This window comes from Juglans regia, chromosome 15 (genome assembly GCF_001411555.2).
Source record: "Juglans regia cultivar Chandler chromosome 15, Walnut 2.0, whole genome shotgun sequence".
NCBI lineage: Eukaryota > Viridiplantae > Streptophyta > Magnoliopsida > Fagales > Juglandaceae > Juglans > Juglans regia.
In genome coordinates, this window is record NC_049915.1 from 3,048,983 (window position 1) to 3,068,156 (window position 19,174).

The 19,174-nt window shown below is 35.3% G+C and overlaps 1 protein-coding gene across 1 annotated transcript; it reads left to right on the forward strand.

Moving 5' to 3' along the window:
• Positions 1–2,572: 2,572 nt before the first annotated feature.
• Positions 2,573–10,467, forward strand: LOC109008893 (replication factor C subunit 2). Its single transcript, XM_018989164.2, has 12 exons — positions 2,573–2,795; positions 2,908–2,986; positions 3,082–3,161; positions 3,799–3,921; positions 4,023–4,092; positions 4,166–4,239; positions 4,995–5,115; positions 5,226–5,288; positions 6,412–6,471; positions 9,230–9,355; positions 9,441–9,524; positions 10,151–10,467. The coding sequence occupies exons 1-12, from the start codon at positions 2,752–2,754 to the stop codon at positions 10,253–10,255; spliced, it is 1,029 nt and encodes a 342-aa protein (XP_018844709.1). The 5' UTR covers positions 2,573–2,751; the 3' UTR covers positions 10,256–10,467.
• Positions 10,468–19,174: the final 8,707 nt, after the last annotated feature.

Sequence of the window (19,174 nt, forward strand, 5' to 3'; positions counted from 1 at the left end):
CACATGATGCTGCATGCAGGACTTACTAATTCATAAAAAGAATAAAAATACAAATTATTTTTAATTATATACGCTAATGTTGTAAGCTTTCACATGATTATAGGTGTATCTTGTGTGGTGATAAAGAGCTAGCTAATTTGCAAATCTATTTATTCTTTCGGGCCCGAAAAAATCCCTCTTATTAATATCTACATGTATATATGTTATGTTCATTATGCCTTTTGATCAATAAAGTCTATTTGCGAAGGGAAAAAAAAAAAAAAAAACATAAACTTATTGTGGAGAAGTACCTGATCAAATGTTGGTCAAGGAAACAAACATTGAATTCGACCAAAATTCTGCTTTGATTTTCAGTTTTTTTAAGACTTAGTTTATTTTTACGGATGAAATGAATTGAGATTAAAATTAAAAATTAAATAAAATATTATTAAAATATATTTTTTTAATATTATTTTTATTTTAAAATTTAAAAGAATTAAATTATTTATTTTATTTTGTGTGAAAATTTAAAAAAATTATAATAATTAAATAAAATGAGATGGGTTAATGAAAACATACGAGTAGTTTGTGTTTTTTTGCTTACGCTGTCGAGATTCGAAACTATATATATATCTGCCTATAACTTAAATCTGCCTATAACTTAAAAGCATCTATAACATCTACAGTAATGAACAGTAACCGTAAACAGTAATTATCTGCCTCATCACGTCCCTCTCTGCCTCTGCCTCCCTCTCTATCCTCATAGAAACCCACGGCAAAATCACCACAAAAACTCACGGTAAAATCATCACAAAAACTCACAGCAAATCACCACACAAATAGCACAAAATCAAAAAATCACCTCACAAATCACCAAATCAACACAGCAAAATCATCACAAAAACTCACGGTAAAATCATCACAAAAACTCACGGCAAATCACTACACAAATACCACAAAATCAAAAAATCACCGCACAAATCACCAAATCAACACACAAGTTTCACACAGATCACAAATCAACGCACGGGGAGAAACCAAATCACCACAAAATCACCAAAAAAATACAACAAAATCAAAAAATCACCACACAAATCACCAAATCAACGTATAAATTTCCACACAAATCACAAATCAACACACGGGGGGAAACCCGTGCGTGTAGAGGAAGAGAGAAGGCGATGGGCTTCGACCTGTTGTGGCGGGAGAGAGAGAAAGGTTTGTGGGGACGAGCTCGGCGGGCTGCTGGTGGTGGTACGGTGCCGTAGGGGTGGCTAACGGCGGCCGTACGGGGAGAAACCCGTGGTAGCGGCGGCCGGTTGCGCTGGGTGGAGCCGAGGAGAAGACATCGAGAGGGAGAGAGGCGTGCGGCTGGAGGGAGGGAGGAGAGAGAGGGAAGAATGAAAATGAAATAAAAAGTTAGGGTTTTGAGATTTTAAATCTCAACCATTCATTTTCAATCCTCATTGATTCAACAGTGAAGATTAAAACATTAAAAATAAACTAACTTAAAATAGATAATTGCAATATAAATTCAACTTTAATTTATAAAATATTAATGTTTTATCATTAAATAAATGATAGAGTTTTGTTAAATATTTTTAAAAGAATAAAATCATATAAATAATTAGAATTTTTAATATAATTTAAATCTCATAATATTTTTAATTAATTAAAATCATTTAAATAAAATGATTTTCTACCATTATAATATTTTTGAAGTTTTCAAAATAGAAGAGACTTACTTTAGTGATGAAAAAATATGAGAACAATATAGAAATAAAAGACTCTGTATTTTTTTAGTACTCCCCGAGTCATTGAGTAGTATGGTTGAATTCTACAATTCATATATTGCAAGTGAGGGGAAAAGAAAATTTTTTGGAATTTAAATCTAACATTTCATCATAACTCTCCAAATTAGATCCAATGATGAAAATTTAAATACTGATTTAAATTAATTTAAAATATATAATTAACATATAAATATCATATCATAAATAAATTATTAAATTTAATTTATAAAATACTAATCTTTCATCATTAAATAAATGATGAAATTTTGTTAAATATTTTTAAAAAAGTAAAACTATATAAATAATTAAAATTTTAACATAATTTAAATATGATAATATTCTTAATTAACTAAAAAGAACTGTTACAGCTATCGAAAAAGAAACCCGAAAATATGTCCTGAATATGTATTTCACTTTTTTATTTTTCTTTTCTTTTTTTTATGCATATTTTTAATCATCATAAAAAAATTTTAAAAAAATAAAAAATTTACAACATCATTAAAAAACACTTCTTTAATCACTCACTAGGTTTAAAAAAAAAAAAAATATTAGGCAAACGTCCCTTGGACGTTATACTACCGCTAGTGTATATATATATATATATATGAGATATTGTTGAGCCCCTGTCTTTATTTTTATTAATATACACTCCCACTTGCCTTAAAAAAAAATAAAAAGGAATTACATGATAAGAGAGAGAAAAAAATGTGAAGCCGATGAGAAGCTCGGCCCAATAAGCGTCTCTTGTCCGTGAGCAGCCCAATAAGTATATATATATAACAAATATACGTCAGCTGGTTACCCAACGATTACGCCCGACGGATGCCTGTAGCATTGTTGCTGATTTTCTCTTCTGCATTGACGCCTCTTTTGCAGCTTTTGCTGAGAGCCTTCTTCTTCTCTCTCGGACCTCAACCAAAGCGGGGGAAGAGAAAGCCTTGTATAGAAGGCAGGGAAAAGATTTACAGAAGAAAAGAAAATGGCGCCAGTATTGCAAAGCTCTCAGCAATGGGTCGAAAAATAGTACGAAACCTCTCTACTGCGTTTCATATTTTCTTTATTTTGATGGGTTTTATTTTCTCCATCATTCTATATTTGGAGTGTTTATGTGTGCGCGCGTGTTAAAATTGTTCAGTCGGCCAAAACAAGTGAAAGATGTAGCACACCAGGAGGAGGTGGTTCGGGTCCTCACAAACACCCTCGAAACCAGCAATGTACCAGCTCTTACACTCACTCTGCAAAAATGATTCAATTTCAGAAAACCCCCTTCTTAATATTCTTTTTGCCTTTTGTTTTCCTTGTTTTGTAGTGCCCGCACATGCTCTTCTACGGCCCACCGGGCACTGGAAAGACCACCACCGCGCTTGCCATTGCCCACCAGCTCTTTGGGTTACAACTGCACCTATTTCTCATAAATCTTTAATTTATTTTAATTGAAGTATTAGTTTTGCTTTGAGCATTATTACAATGTGCTCTGAGGGAGCTTAATTGCTTTGAGCGGACAAGTGAGTCTCTTTGGGAGCTTAATTGCTCCCAAGTGCCTGTATAAGCACCAGTTTTGCTCGAAGTACATCATGGATCTGTTTCTTTTAATGCTTTGACGCAAACACATTTATATTATCATTTTTTTCAATGCCTGCCTAAAGCTAAATGAAGAGATACCCATGGAGCTTTGTGGGAGGGAAAACAAATGGGGAACATAAGTCCAGGAACTCGATGGCAGAAAATAATTTGGAATGGGTTGCTTCTCATGTTGAAAAGGACATGACAAGCAGTTAACCTCTGTTGCGTGTTATTTTTTTCTCTCTTTACCCTACCTTGATATTCCTGTTCAGTTTATTGACCCCGTTGTGTAGAGAAAGCACTTTTGGACTACACATAGCATATATAAAACCTGTCTTTCACCTGGACTTGGTTATTTTAATTGGCATCATCCTGACAACTATAGACCATCATCCTAGTTGGTGGAGTTGATAGACTTAATTTACTGGTCTTCCCTTCGTAATAAAACCGTGATGTTTTGCAGGCCTGAGCTCTACAAGTCTAGGGTGCTGGAGCTGAATGCGAGTGATGACCGTGGCATAAACGTTGTTAGAACAAAGATCAAAGATTTTGCTGCCGTGGCTGTTGGTTCTGGTCAGCGTCAAGGGTGTGTACTCATACCTTGTAACTATTGGTATTCCTATTTTAGTCTACACTTTCTTCTATGCACTTTTAACAATGTTTTCCCTTTTCTGCATGGTATTTCAGAGGTTATCCATGTCCACCATTCAAGATCATCATTCTAGATGAGGCAGATTCAATGACCGAAGATGCTCAGGCATGTTTGTTTCCCCTTTTTTCCTTGGTTCTGTTAAATTAAATATACATTCCACTTATATTCTACTTGACAGAATGCCCTGAGGCGTACTATGGAAACTTACTCCAAAGTTACAAGATTTTTTTTCATCTGTAATTACATCAGCAGGTAAGCCTTAATGCTTCCTAATTTAGTATGAAAGTTGATAGGACTCTGACTCACTAATCAATTGCAAAGTATAATAGAAATTGACATGAAGCTCTTGATGATATCCAAAGTAAATGATCCAGGTAAACTGATTTATAGACTGATTATAACTACTCTCTGTTCATTAAAATAACAAGCATGTATAATCACAGTTCTCTTATGTAACTGCATCATAGAATTTCCTAATCCAACTGTTACTTGTGAACCAGTTCAGTTCATGTGTAAAGTACTTTATCAAGGCTTAAGGAGTCATTTTACAAACTCTATTGCCATTAGTCACGCATTTCATTGATTTCTTTAACTCGTGTATGTAAGTCTTTAACTCGTGTATGTAAGTTGCTTTCATTTCTTATCAACAATGATTAAGTTAACTGGGAGCATGAGGCAAGGATCAGGTCGGTGGCTTGAATAAAGGAAAAATATAGACCCACACATTGTTTTTGATATAATCATCATTTGTGATTTCATCTTTGGCATTTTATGATCTTAATTGTTAATAGTTCTGCTCCTAGGAAAGACCTATAATTGTAGTGCTGAACTTAGCCAAACGGAGTGGAGCTGCAATAGGTCTTTTGACTTACAAAGTTCTCATGTTTTTCAAAGTTTCTTTTGTTCAATTTTCATGTGAATCTTTACCTTTTCGTATCACACTGATATGCAGATGATTGAATGGAGACCCTTATACTTTATGATGAAGATGATTGTATTTTCTGTAGGATCATAGAACCACTTGCTTCAAGGTGTGCAAAGTTCAGGTTCAAACCACTTTCAGAAGAAATCATGAGCAGTCGAATATTGCATATTTGCAAAGAAGAACGTCTCAATCTGGATGCCGAGGTGTAGCCATGGTGTCTCAGATTTGTCTTTTGAAATAGTTTTCAGAGTAGATTTCTTCATTGTTTTGGTGGTAGGTTTTCTAACTTCATTAATATGATGCATAATTCTAGGCTCTTTCAACCTTGAGTTCTATTTCACAAGGTGATCTTCGTCGGGCTATTACGTACTTACAGGTGAGAACTGGTTTGTATTTTTCCTGTCGTGTGTTCAAGTATGTAAATATTATCACCTATAAAAAAAAAAGTATGTGAATCTTATGATTTCATCTCTGTGCTCATGCAGAAGAGCATTCTTTTTTAAATTGGATGCCATCTCTGCTACTTAAATAATCTATTCTTGCCAAACTGGTTTGGTCCATACATTTTGATGATGGTTGCTCCAATGAAGCACCCCCATCCCATGAGTGGATAATCCTTCAATGCATCTCTGAAACCTTCAGCTTAAAGTATTGGTTTGCAAAAATCTTTTCTTGGCAGTGCCAGATATACAGGTGCCAGAAATAACCATTGTGTTTTCAATTTAGTTAGTATTTTCTTCAATGCTCAACATACATTCATTTTGGCAAATCCGTGATAAAATTGGAAAAAAATTATTTGATTGATGTTGATGGGTTGACTACTAGGAACTTTCAATATAGGTTTTCCATTTCATTGGTCTATGGTCATGGTTGAAATTGTGCAGAGGATTAAATAGTAGGTCTTCCAGTCAAAATATTGTTATTAATCTGGAGTATCAAAATCTTAAATTCTCAAGTGGCTTTGTTTTTTTGGATCTTGGGCCTTTAAATAGCTATTAATAAACAGAGTACTAGATATGCTTTTGTGAGAGATCATGGGCTCTTTTGAGTCGAATTTTCAATGAAAAAGGTCAAATAAAAATAGCTCTGACATTGGAGCTTAGAGACACAAATCTTTGCCTTGTGATTAAGGGCTGTTGGATGTCTATACAATATAATTGTACAATTTCTTGATGTTGAGCAATGTTACTCTCCAACTTAAATCTTGTCATTCACAGCCACACACGTGTCCCATTTCAAGGTTTTTTTTTTTTTTTTTCCTATCGATCACTTAAATGACACCCATTTGAATTGTGTCTCATCACAAAGTGTGATTGGGGATGACAGATCGGGATGAAGAAGAGCATTTCTCAATTGTTTATTCTGTAGTCTTGCTTTTAAATTTAGTCCCTCTTCATCCATTTATTTTTTCTTTTCTACTAACTATTCCATGGACACTGAGTTGGAGCTTAGTATGTAGATAATGACTTAAGTTTCTAATCTGTCTTGGCATATTTCAGTCAGCTGCGCGATTATTTGGATCATCCATTTCTTCGAAGGATCTGATTAGTGTGTCTGGGGTAAGTTATGATAAATTTCTAAAGGCTTTGTTTGTCTTAACATGCATCAAAACCCATACACAAACGTGCATACACATAGGTGCATGGATGCAATATGTGTATACATTTATATGTTTCTCTGATTTAATTGTGGCTTCTTCAAGCTTTTAATGAATAAAACCACCCGTTATATCCATGTGGTCAAGTATATAAGAAACTTCTCTCAACATCAAAGATTGTTGTGCTTGTGCACGCAAGCTTGTTTGAGACTTTTTTTTATTTTTTTAAGAAAAACCGAGGTCCAGCCTCTTATTATTGATAACCCTCACTGAGGTGGAGGAAAACCATTCACATAACTTTCCTGTATAATAAATCAAAGCCGAATATAAGGAAAAGACAATTTATCTAGTCGAACAATGCCCCAAAGTTGTTCATGCACAAACTCCTCCCCAATAAAATCTGAAACTCTGCCTTTTGTGCCTTCTTTTGCCGAAACTCTGCCTTCTTTTGCCAAAAACCCGCTGCCATGTTAGCCTCTCTAAAATTATGTCTAAACGGAATATTAAGCAAACTAACAATCTCTTTAATCTCCTCCCAAAAATCCCAAAGAACCAATATTTGCATATCCCAGAGGCTAACCAACCCATCACAACACTTGATACAAACGTAGCCCATCAAGTAAAGCATGGCACTCAGCAATAGTATTCGTCGCATGCCCATAGAAATGAGAAAAACCCGCTAACACTTTACGCCGATAATCACGAATGATGCCTCCACCACTGGATCTACCTGGATTACCACAAGATCCGCCATCCACATTCAGTTTAAGCAACCCCACAACCGGCGCCTTCCACGCAATCAACCTTGGTAATCTATTACTGACTGGAAGTATTGGACAATTTAACTCCTGCAAAACTAACAAATCATTAGCTCCCATTTTTTTGAAATGCCTTAACCCTTGTGAGATGTCCCTTAAATTTATTTTCACTCTCAAAATGACCCTCCAATCATAACTAACACCTTCCATCCGAGAGGCACATCTAGGCCTCCAAAGAGCCCAAGAAATACCACGAACCCAACCAGCCTGGGATGAAGAAGCCGCGCGGCCGCACCAAAAATTCATCTTCCCCTCCCAAGTCGAAAAGCCTGGTAATTGGACCCCACAAATAGAAGCAAAATATCTCCATATTTTTTTCAGTCCCTCCCCCACACAGAGCATGATCTAATGTCTCAATATTCGGCACAACACAGTAACAACACTTTGAAACCATCGGGATACCCAGCTGTCGAATACTCTCATGAGTTGGAATTGCTTGCCGTCTAGCCCTCCAACAGAAACAAGACATTTTTTTTGGCACTAAAGCCTTCCACAACCACCTGCGCCGAGGGCAACTCTCACCTTTCTTCCTTACAATCTCCCAAGCTGACTTGGTAGAAAACCCCCCATCAACCGAAGGCATCCATATAAATATGTCATCTCCATCCCTCAAATTAATACCTGAATGAGTAATTTTATCCACCACCTGTTCAGGAACAAGAGCCCTCAACTTCACAATATCCCACCCAAATTCAGACCACATAGCTCTTACTTTCAATCCAGCATCAACATTCCCCTAAACTGCTTGCTGCCAAAGGACCATCTCCCAACCAGTTATCATTCCAAAAGCTGGTGTTTCCACTACGAAGTATCCAACTGGAGTTCTCCAAAACCATAGGCATTATCCGCATAATTCCTTTCCAAAACCGAGAGCCCCTACTCAAATTCATAATTGAATAAATGTGAGCATCACCTACATACTTAGCAGAAAAAACATTGAACCATAAAGAATTGCCTTGAATAATTTTCCATGCAAACTTCATAAGCAAAGAAGTTTGAACCTCTGACAAATCTCATATTCCAAGTCCCCCTTCCTTTACCGGCATACAAATCTTCCTTCACGAAATCCACTTCCTTTTTTTTATTTTCTATGGTTGAACCCCATAAAAAGTTCGAGAACATTCCTTTGAGTGCCGACAAAACTCCCTTAGGCAAATTCAAATTGAAAGCATATGAATGGGCATACTATTCAAAACATGCTTTATCAAAATAATTTTACCACCAAAGGAGAGTAACTTACTTTTCCATCCCGCCAATTTTTTTCAAATTTGATCAAGCAACGGATCAAACATCCATAATCTCATTCTTCCCACATGGAATGGGATACCCAAATAAGAACAAGGCCATGCACCTTCCTCAAAGCCAGAAATACGTTTCAATTCCAATTTTCTATCAACAGAAAAATTAGAAGAGAAAAAAATTGCAGATTTATGAGGACTAATTAGTTGACCCAACATAACCTCATATAAACGAATTACATCTATCAGTCTTCGAATCGACACTATGACGCCATTAGAAAAAATTAAGAGGTCATCCGCATATAATAGATGACTAATCATGATTCCCCCACAAGACTTGAAAGGCTTGATCCTTCCCAACTGAAATTCCTTGTTCAACATTCGTGATAACACTTCTCCTGAAAAAACTGAGACTTGGTGCAAGATGTTGGAAGTTTCATCCATGAATTTCACACTTGGGTGTTTTCTCTGATTCCAACATGTTGCTGTCAGTTCCATGCTTTATTGATGTGATAGTGGAACTTCATATCATCATTCAAGCATTTTCTTTATTCTTTTTTCAGCGACCGATGATAAATATAAGCACTCTTCATAAATACAAGGACTTTTTCCTCCAGTTTTAGAATCCCCGCCATGTGCTAACTCCTAAACGCTTTATTATTAGGTCATTCCACAAGAGATTGTCAAGGCATTCCTTGTAACTTGTAAGAGCGGTAACTTTGATGTGGCAAACAAGGAAGTCAATGATATAATTGCAGAGGGATATCCGGTCTCTCAGATGCTTTACCAGGTTTCCAAATTATACTTTTGTTAGTGGTTCTGTACCATTTGCAGTTGGTAGATAAAGATACAAATAATTGAATGTTTTTTTCCAGTTACTTGAGCTGGTTGTTGAGGCAGATGACGTATCAGATGAACAGAAGGCCAGAATTTGCAAGAAATTGGCTGAAGCAGATAAGGTTAATTATCTAGTTTGAGCATTTTTTCAAGCATTTAAAATAATGGAATTTGGTATCATTCTGTTAAAAATGAAACGAATCTTACCATAACTTTGTTGTCTTCCTAGTCAAGATGTTGTACATATCATGTAGAATTCAGATGCTATCTTTTTGAATATTTGAGATTGCTTGAAGGTGAATCATACTTCCGCAACATAAGATGCTTTAAAGAAGCTTTAAATCATTGTAGAACTTATGCTCTCTCAGGAATGACCTAGGGTTTACCAATTGCCATTCTCAATTGATTGAACCCACTATTGCCATTTACCTAAAGAAAAATGGCCCTAGCCTTAAAATTTTAAAATCTGCGCCTGGATAATGGCTCTACAACTGGAAGTTTCTGGTATTCCTACTTATCAAGTAGAATTTCTGGTATTCTTGTTTTGGTTTTTTGGAAATTCTAGGGTACTATTTTCAATTGAATGTAATAAAAGGTTATTGTTTACTTTCCTTCATGAACTTAGGAATCATTCTTTATCCATGCAATAATGGTTATCTACATTGATGGCTAATTTTTAAAGTAGCACTCCACAGTACAGAGACATTGTTTTGCATGGTTCTTACTTCTTTTAATTTTGAATCGACAGTGTCTCGTTGATGGTGCAGACGAGTACCTGCAGCTGCTGGATGTAGCTAGCAATACAATGCGAGCTCTTTGTAACATGCCGCAAGAATTTTCTTACGAGTGCTAGGTAGTTTGGAACCCTGATCTAAATACAGTTTGTTGTCATATATTGCAGAGATAAGCAAATTCAGCTTTGGATGGATGTTGAATTTATAAAGCAGACGAGTCTTTTTGCAGCCAGATGCTGCTGATATCATGTAGCATTAACACTGCAGATTTTGCTTCCAGAGTCTGTTTGGCAAGTGTCTTTTTTGGCTTCAAGGAGGTTCATTTCTGAGTTAACCCCACTAGCAAATTTTGCATTAGCAAAGACTCAAAACTTAAAACTACCCAGTTCTAAAGAAGCCACCCTCCCAAAAAGAACTAATATCAGTTTTTTGTTAGGTATTCAAACAGCTTAAAATGTTTTTCTTTATTAAAAATAAAAACCTTCTTCATTTTTTCCAATCTCTCTCTCTCTCTCTCTCTCTCTCTCTCTCTCATCCGGTTTGGATGCTAGTTGGGAGTTGGACAGAGTATATACTCTTACATGCACAACCAAAAAATAAATGGCAATTAAGAAAATGGACAAGTAGAGAATATAGAGGCCTTTACTAGGTTTTTTTTTTTTTTTTTGAACTAAAATAGGTGTCCTATTTGTGATTTTACATTTACCACAAAACTCCCACCAGAAAATTAAATAATTTTGATTTTTAAGTCCGGTTGAATTCGCTTAAATATATTAATTTCTCCCCATTCACAAAGAAATATGTATTATTTTATCATAACATGTTCTAAGCCACCCGTTGATTGGTTAATATAATCAATAAACATTCAACTGCATGCCCTTAAATTTAATTAATGTTATCTTTGTCTGACTATCCTAATTATCCCCACCTGTTGATAAGAATATTCCCCCCATCGATCACAACATATATATATATATATATATATAATGAAGATTTCCGTTGCAGGCACGATCCAACCTGAAAAATGGACCCAAAATAAGGACGTTTTGACAGTAATCAGAAAATCTCAACACTAGACATTTATCTAATCCAAATAATCAAGACCACTCACTTCATCATCAACAATACGTACGTACGAGATGTCCTTTGTCGTGGAGGGTTTTGAGGGTCAATGCGACTACTGCTGATCACTGCTGATCGTTCATTACACTTTAATTTTTCAAAACCAGCAATCTTTAGTATTAACCTCTTGTCATTTCTGCTTATATAACATGTCTTTTATACATACATACATATTTATACATGACATATAGATTGTAATGTTTTAAATTTTTAAGGGAGGCAAAAGTTATATCTTGACCTCTACTTCAAAAGAATTAATCAATGATAAAATTAAATCTTATTAAAAATATTATAAAGAGGAAAAATTTATCATTTTCAAAAAATATGAAATCTCATACATCATATATTCTTATCAGTCAATATGAAATAATACAAGAGGCTCTTGTTTGATCGATCCTTTGATGGGGTTTCTTGTCATTATAAGAGAAGATTCCACAAATCAAGCCAAGGATAAAAAATCAGCCAGCTAGCTGAAAATCATGCTTGTAACAGTCTTCATATCTCAAGCAAATCAATTCTCTGTAACTACTATTTTGTATAGCCATAACAATAGCTAGTTTCCTAAAATAAAGTTTGTAAGGTCTATATTTAAATGTATACGAGTCTCTGTAAATAAGGAAGTATAGTTTTTTTATTTTTTAGAGAAATAAAGACATTGCTCTTACACAATTTTCATCATGGTATCAGTGGAGCCATCTTCTCACGAGAACTCGATCCCCATGTCATTTAACCCCACTCAGAAATCCTTCATCCCCAACAAATATTCCCTTGATTGCCCACAATATTTCCGCACAAATCAATGACAAACTTACTCCCTCCACCTTCCCACAGTGGCGTGCCCAATTTGAAGCTCTTCTAATTAGGTACAATCTCCTCGACTATGTCACTGGAGATAAACCTTGCCCCCACCAAACCGAGACCCCCACATCCTCTCTTAAAAAAACCCACTGGGTAAGGCAGAATAAGCTAATCCTAAGTATTATCCTAGCCTCTACAGCAACCACCATCACTCCTCTGATTTCAGTTGCCAAAACATCTCAAGAAGCGTGGAAAAAATTAAACACCCTTTATGCTAGCAAATCTCGAACTAGAGCAATACAACTCAAAGAAGAAATAACACTGATCAAAAGAGGCAATCAAACCATTCAGGAATACTTGTAAATTGTGAAGTCTATTGCAGATGAAAAAGCTCTCATTGATCATTCCATTTCAGATGATGATCTTACTTTATACATCCTCAATGGTCTTGGCTCTGATTTTCAGGAGATTGCTGCACTGATTAGGGCTCGGGAAAAATCCCTCACCTTTGAGGAACTTCACAATTTACTCGTGGGTCATGAGGCTTACTTGCGTTGTCTCGAAGCTTCTGCACAGCAGCTGCTAGCCACGACCAACTACACGCACCGAAGTACAGGTATGTCTTCTTCATTTGGAAATTCCTCTCAGGGTTCAACCCAATCACGCCAAAACAATGGGCCATGTGTTAACAAAAAGCAACACAACTCGGGCCGGTCCAATGGTCAGCGACGCTTTAAGCCCAAATGCCAAATTTGTGACCAACTGGGTCACATTGCAAAGTAGTGTCCACGAGTAACTTTTTCAGACGCTACTGCAAATTGTGTTTCCACCTCCCAACAGCAGGACAGTAAGTGGCTCATTGATTCTGTTGCTTCCCATAATATTAAGGGTGATTTGGCAAATATCTCAGTGCACTCAGAATATGATGGAACAGATGAAGTTGTCATCGGTGACGGTTCAGATTTGCGTGTCTCACACATTGATTCTTTGGTATTCCAATCCCCCACACACACCTTTCATTTAAATGATACACTTTGTGTTCCAAGTATTCGAAAGAATTTAATTTCTGTTCACCACTTTAACACTCAAAATAATGTTTTCCTCGAATTTCACTCCACTTATTTTCTTGTCAAGGATCAGACCACGGGGGCAATTCTACTCAAATGTGCATGTGAAAACGGTGTTTACACTCTCCCAGACTCACTAGTGGACTCTTCCTAAAAAATGGTTGCAAATGTGCATGAGCAGACATCGATTGATAGGTGGCACAAGAGGCTTGGACATCCATCTAAAAAAATTGTCCACTATCTTATCAAAACTTTTTCTCTTCCAATAAAAAAAGACCAAGTGTCTCATCTTTGTACTTCTTGTTCAATTAATAAAGCTCACCAACAACCATTTCTTCCCACTAGTTTAAAAAGCAATGCAACTCTTGATCTCATCTACACTGATATTTGGTATTAATGGTTCAAAATATTATTTTATTTTGGTCAACCATTTTACCAAATATATGTGGTTTTATCCTTTGACAAACAAATCCGGAGTAAGCACCATTTTTGGTCAATTTAAACATCTTGTGGAAAATCACTTTCAAAGAAAAATCAAGTGTCTTTATTTCGATAGTGGTGGTGAATTTGTGGCACTCAAAAAATATTTTTCAATTCATAGAATTAGCCACTATACTACCGCACCTCATACACCACAACAAAATGGGGTCTCTGAACGTCGTTATCGTCATCTTGTTGAAACGGGTTTAACCTTATTACAAGATGCTTCTTTGCCTTTGTCATTTTGGCCCCATGCTTTTCAAACGGCTGTTTATCTCATTAACTGACAACCAACACCATTGTTGAATAATAAATCACCATTTGAAGCCTTATTTCACCAAACTCCAAATTATCTTAAGTTAAGAAAATTTGGATGTCTTTGTTTTCCCCTAACCTGGCCCTATAACTCAAATAAACTCCAGCCCAAATCCATTCCGTGTCTGTTCGTGGGCTATTCCCAAACCCAAAATGAATTCAAGTGCCTAGATCTCTCAACACAAAGCACATCTATCTCTCTCAGCATGTCCTTTTTGATGAAAACAGAAATGCCATCCAGACCCACAGCCCCTGCACCGAATCCTCGCCATCTATGCTGCCCATCTCAACGAAGCCCTTGCCGTGACCACCGCCAATGCAGTCTGAGAGCTCACCGTCTTTTGCTGCATCCTCAGGTAATTCCCCTAATCTTCCTCCTCTAGATTTCCCTAATTTCATCTCTTCATCTTCAATCTCATCACAGGAGTCACACACGAGTGAGTCCACTCACTCCATGACCTCACCCACCACGGATGCACAAATATCTTGTGCCGAAATCACTGAGCATGTAGTCCATAGCACACCTCCTGCAATAACCCACTCCATGACCACTCTGTCAATGAACAACATCCACAAACCGAAACAGTTCCACTTAGTCACAAAACATCCCATTCAACCCACCATTGAACCAACTTGTGTGAGTCAAGCACTCCAAGGCCCAAATGGCGACATGCTATGTCTGAAGAACTCACTGCATTGATGAGACATGGTACGTGGAAATTAGTTCCCCCTCTTACACACTGCAAACCAGTGGGTTGTAAATGTGTATTTTGAGTCAAGAGGAAAGCTGATGGGTCTGTTGATCGCTTTAAAGCATGACCTGTTGCCAAATGGTACAACCAACGCCCTAGCTTAGATTACAAAGAGACATTTAGTCCAGTTGTGAAGTCGGCAACAATACAAACTATCTTGACTATTGATGTTATGCAGGGGTGGATTCTAAGACAACTTGATGTCAACAATGCATTTTTGCATGAAATGTTGACTGAAATGGTTTACATGATTCAACCTCCAGGATTTAAGAATATTTCTAAGCCTAATCATGTTTGCCAATTACACAAGGCCATTTATGGCCTCAAACAAGCACCAAGAGCTTGGTATTCGGCTCTCAAGAAAACCATTATGGAGCTCGGGTTTGTGAATTCTAAAGCTGATTCTTCATTATTTATATACAAAACCAGCTCTGTCACATGTTTTATGTTGGTATATGTGTATGACTTAGTCATAAAACTGGCAGTGATACTCAATTTGTTGCTTCTATAATTGCAAAATTTGGAAACTGTTTCTCCTTAAAAGACTTGGGTCAGTTCCATTTTTTTTTTGGTATGGAAGTTATACCTACAAAATCTGGCATTTTCTTATCTAAGCATAAATATATTAGAGATATTCTGTCCAAAAGTAATATGCTTGGTGCAAAAGATGTGTCCACACCAATGTCAACCACCACAACCCTCAAACTCATTGATGGAACCAACTCAGTTGATAGCATCGAATTCAGGAGTGTTATAGGTGCTCTTCAATACCTCTCTCTTACAAGGCCAGACATTTCATTTGCAGTGAATAAACTCTCTCAGTTCATGCATAAACCCACTACAACTCATTGGACAGCTGTGAAGAGGCTTCTTCGTTACTTGAAACAATTTTTCATGGACTTCACATCAAAAAAACCAGCTCATCAATTCTTACAACATATAATGATGCGGATTGGGCAGGGAACTTTGATGATAGAACTTCAACTTTTGGTTACATAAGTTTCCTTGGCTCCAATCCAATTTCGTGGAGCTCAAAAAAACAGAGGGCAGTTGCTAGTTCATTGACACAGGTTGAGTATAGAGCTCTTGCAAATGCGAGTTCTGAAACCATTTGGCTACTTCAGTTATTTAAGGAACTCGAGCACTCTATATCTTCCACACCAAAAGTGCTTTGTGATAACTTTGGTGAAACACACTTAGTTTAAATCCAGTCCAACACTCTCGAATGAAACACATTCAAATCGATCTATACTTTGTCCGCGACATGATTCAGAAAGGAACACTCCAAGTTCATCATGTAAATACACAAAACCAGCTTGCCGACATTCTAACAAAACTGCTGTCACGGCAACGCACGGAACAATTGAGGAACAAGATTGACCTTGAAGATGGTAGCCCCATCTTGCGAGGGCGTATAAGAGAAGATCCCACAAATCAAGCCAAAGATAAAAAATTAGCTAGCTAGCTGAAAATCATGCTTGTAACAGTCATCATATCTCAAGCAAATCAATTCTCTGTAACTGCTATTTTGTATAGCCACGTAATATTAGCTAGTTCCCTAAAATAAAGCTTGTAAGGTCTGTATTTAAATGTATTCGAGTCTCTGTAAATAAGAAAGTACAGCTTGTTAATTTTTAGAGAAATAAAGACATTGGTCTTGCACAATTTTCATCAGTCATATCATTTTATTTACTGTAAATTTGCAAGTGTATTAGGATTGATTAGATGGCAAAAGACAATAATCTTTAGCTATCTCTATAACGCCCTTTTTCATCATATCGACAAGATTTGATATATCCCATTTTGTTATAAAATAAATATTGACTTGCTTTTATAAACTAAACTTACTACTTCCATACTAATACGATCGGATTACACAAAGAACTATTTAATCTAGATTTAGAAAACAAAATTATCTTAATTAGTTATAGAGTAATGTTACCCACTATTTCTTTTATTATGATTCTTCTATCATCTCATGGTGTAACGTTTAATAATGGAATATTATTTGTTATGTTTCATTTGTAGGTAAAAATTTGATACCACGTCAAAAAATATTGAGAGAATGATAAAATGGATGATAAATATAATTTTTCCTATAAAGAGTAGTGAAATCAACACACACACATAAATATACATTAAGACAAGAGATAATATTGTTTCCTAAGTCAAGGCTGTAAGAGTTTTATTTAAATTATATGTCCCACACGCTCATATCTTGATAGGTTTAAAATAGCTTAATACTTATCACTTAATTGATGAGTCACAATGGGATAAAATTAACTCCAATGAGATAAGATTAATTCTATATCTAATCACAGTGAGACACAAATTAAGTCTCTAGATTTCTTGATAGCCAAAAGTCTATAAATAGTACTGAGTAGTTAATAGTTTTCACCTATAATATCATTATGCCTCTAGCCATCGAGAGACACTTGTGAGGTTAAGTTGCTAAGGTGATTCTTTTCTCATAATCAAGTCAGATTCTTCATCAAACTGTGATGGAAAAAAAGTACGTCTTTTAATTGTTATTATTTTATTATTGTAAATCACAAAAAATCAAAGATCCGATTAATAATGTTCATGTTAGAATATTTAACATACCTCGAGATTTTCGTATGTACCTACATCGACAGGTATAATATTAAATTTCTTACTGTTTTTAATTTAATATGATGACTATTGTTTAGTAAAGTACTTACAGCTGTGCAACAATTCAATTAAAATGATGAGTCAAATAATATTTCGATAAAATAAGTGCAACCTGGTCTCCTATTCTTTACGTAAGATAGATTAACTTAAGATTAGAGTTCTCATTTTTTTAAGATCCTATATATAAATATATATATATATATATATATATTTATATTACACACACACACGAGTAGAACTAGTATGAGATCACAGATGGTGAATTGAAGTGCAAATTAGTGACAATAATGCTTCGGACAACAAATGAGAATCGGTCCACATGATATGATTAATGAATGCATTCACTGTCGAAATCCTATTCAAGATTCAAGTTCTATAACATGATCAGTGAATACATTTGGGTTTCTTTTTGTCATGAGTACCGGAAGCTTTTCTTTTTCCCAGAAAATATGTATTTTCCCTGCAGTCATGAGATCAAAAGCGATGATTGGCCGGTTAGAGCAGCTAGCCTCGAATTTTTAAGCCATATATCTTCAGGCACACTGAAGTAGAGGAAATATATTATGGAACAGAGTCGTTTTCCTTCAATGTCAGACATCAAAGCAAAAGTTCTCGGAGATATTAATGCATCCAAGGGTTAACCATCATGAAATGATTCTTCGATAATAAGTATGAAGTACTGAACATGAACTGGGATTTATGTTCATTAATTTCTGTCCAGTCTGAGCATCCTTTTACACACATTAATATCTCCGAAACTACAAATTATGATTCAATATATAGTTCTATATAGTTTTCATTGTTCAATGATGTAATTCCAAGTGGTAATATATATAGAAAGAGAAATTATTCAGCCATAAAATAATTTAACAAAAGTCAGATTACATACTGACGTGACCTGATGTACTATATTAGATTGTAAAATTATTTTAATTATAAAATAGATTTAACAAATTAATCATGACATGAAATCACGTCAATTTGTGAGTTTACTTTTATGAAATATTATTTGTAGTACTATTATATATATACACTAGATTAATTGACTAAGATTCAATTAAGCTTCCATATATTTATATATATGGTTTGATAATATGATAGTTCAAGACAAAACTATGCCATTAATTAATTAATTATAGGTTTAAATTTGTTGAAGTGGTCTAGGTGTGACGTCCCAACAGACTGATCATATTATAAAGCCCTGTTCATTATTGAAATGGTACTCGTTGATATTTATCTCCCAGACAAATGTACGTACGCACGTAAGTGTTTAGAGTGCAGAAGAAAAAATTGATCTGTCAAATTGAAGGTACAGAGTAATTAATTCCTTTCTCCTTACAAACAACAATAATGTGAAAGGCATACATGAAGCATCGGTTTTAACTTGTAACTAGGGATGCTAGATTCCTCTTCTTTTGTACACCTTCTTCATATGATCAATACCTATATTATATACCAACTTACCCAAAAAATAAAATAAAATAAAATTAATGAATCATGACAATTACACCATCATTGAAGGTATATAGTTTATATATGTTGATATATATATATATATTTATATACACACACAAAATGCTTTAAGCATAAATAGATTTCATAAAGATAAACTTATAAATTAACATGGTTTAACGAGGTATATCAGATTGTAAAGTTATTTTTATTGTAAAATAAATCTAATGTATCACATAAAATTACGTCAATTTCAAATTTCAAGTTTATTTTTATAAAATCTTTTTGTAGATGTTATACGTTTTACCACTTGCAGGCTTTGAAATAGTATTATAGAATATTATTGATAGGTTAATATTAAAACTTTGATGCCTGAAAGTTCCATCTCAGCAGCACAAAG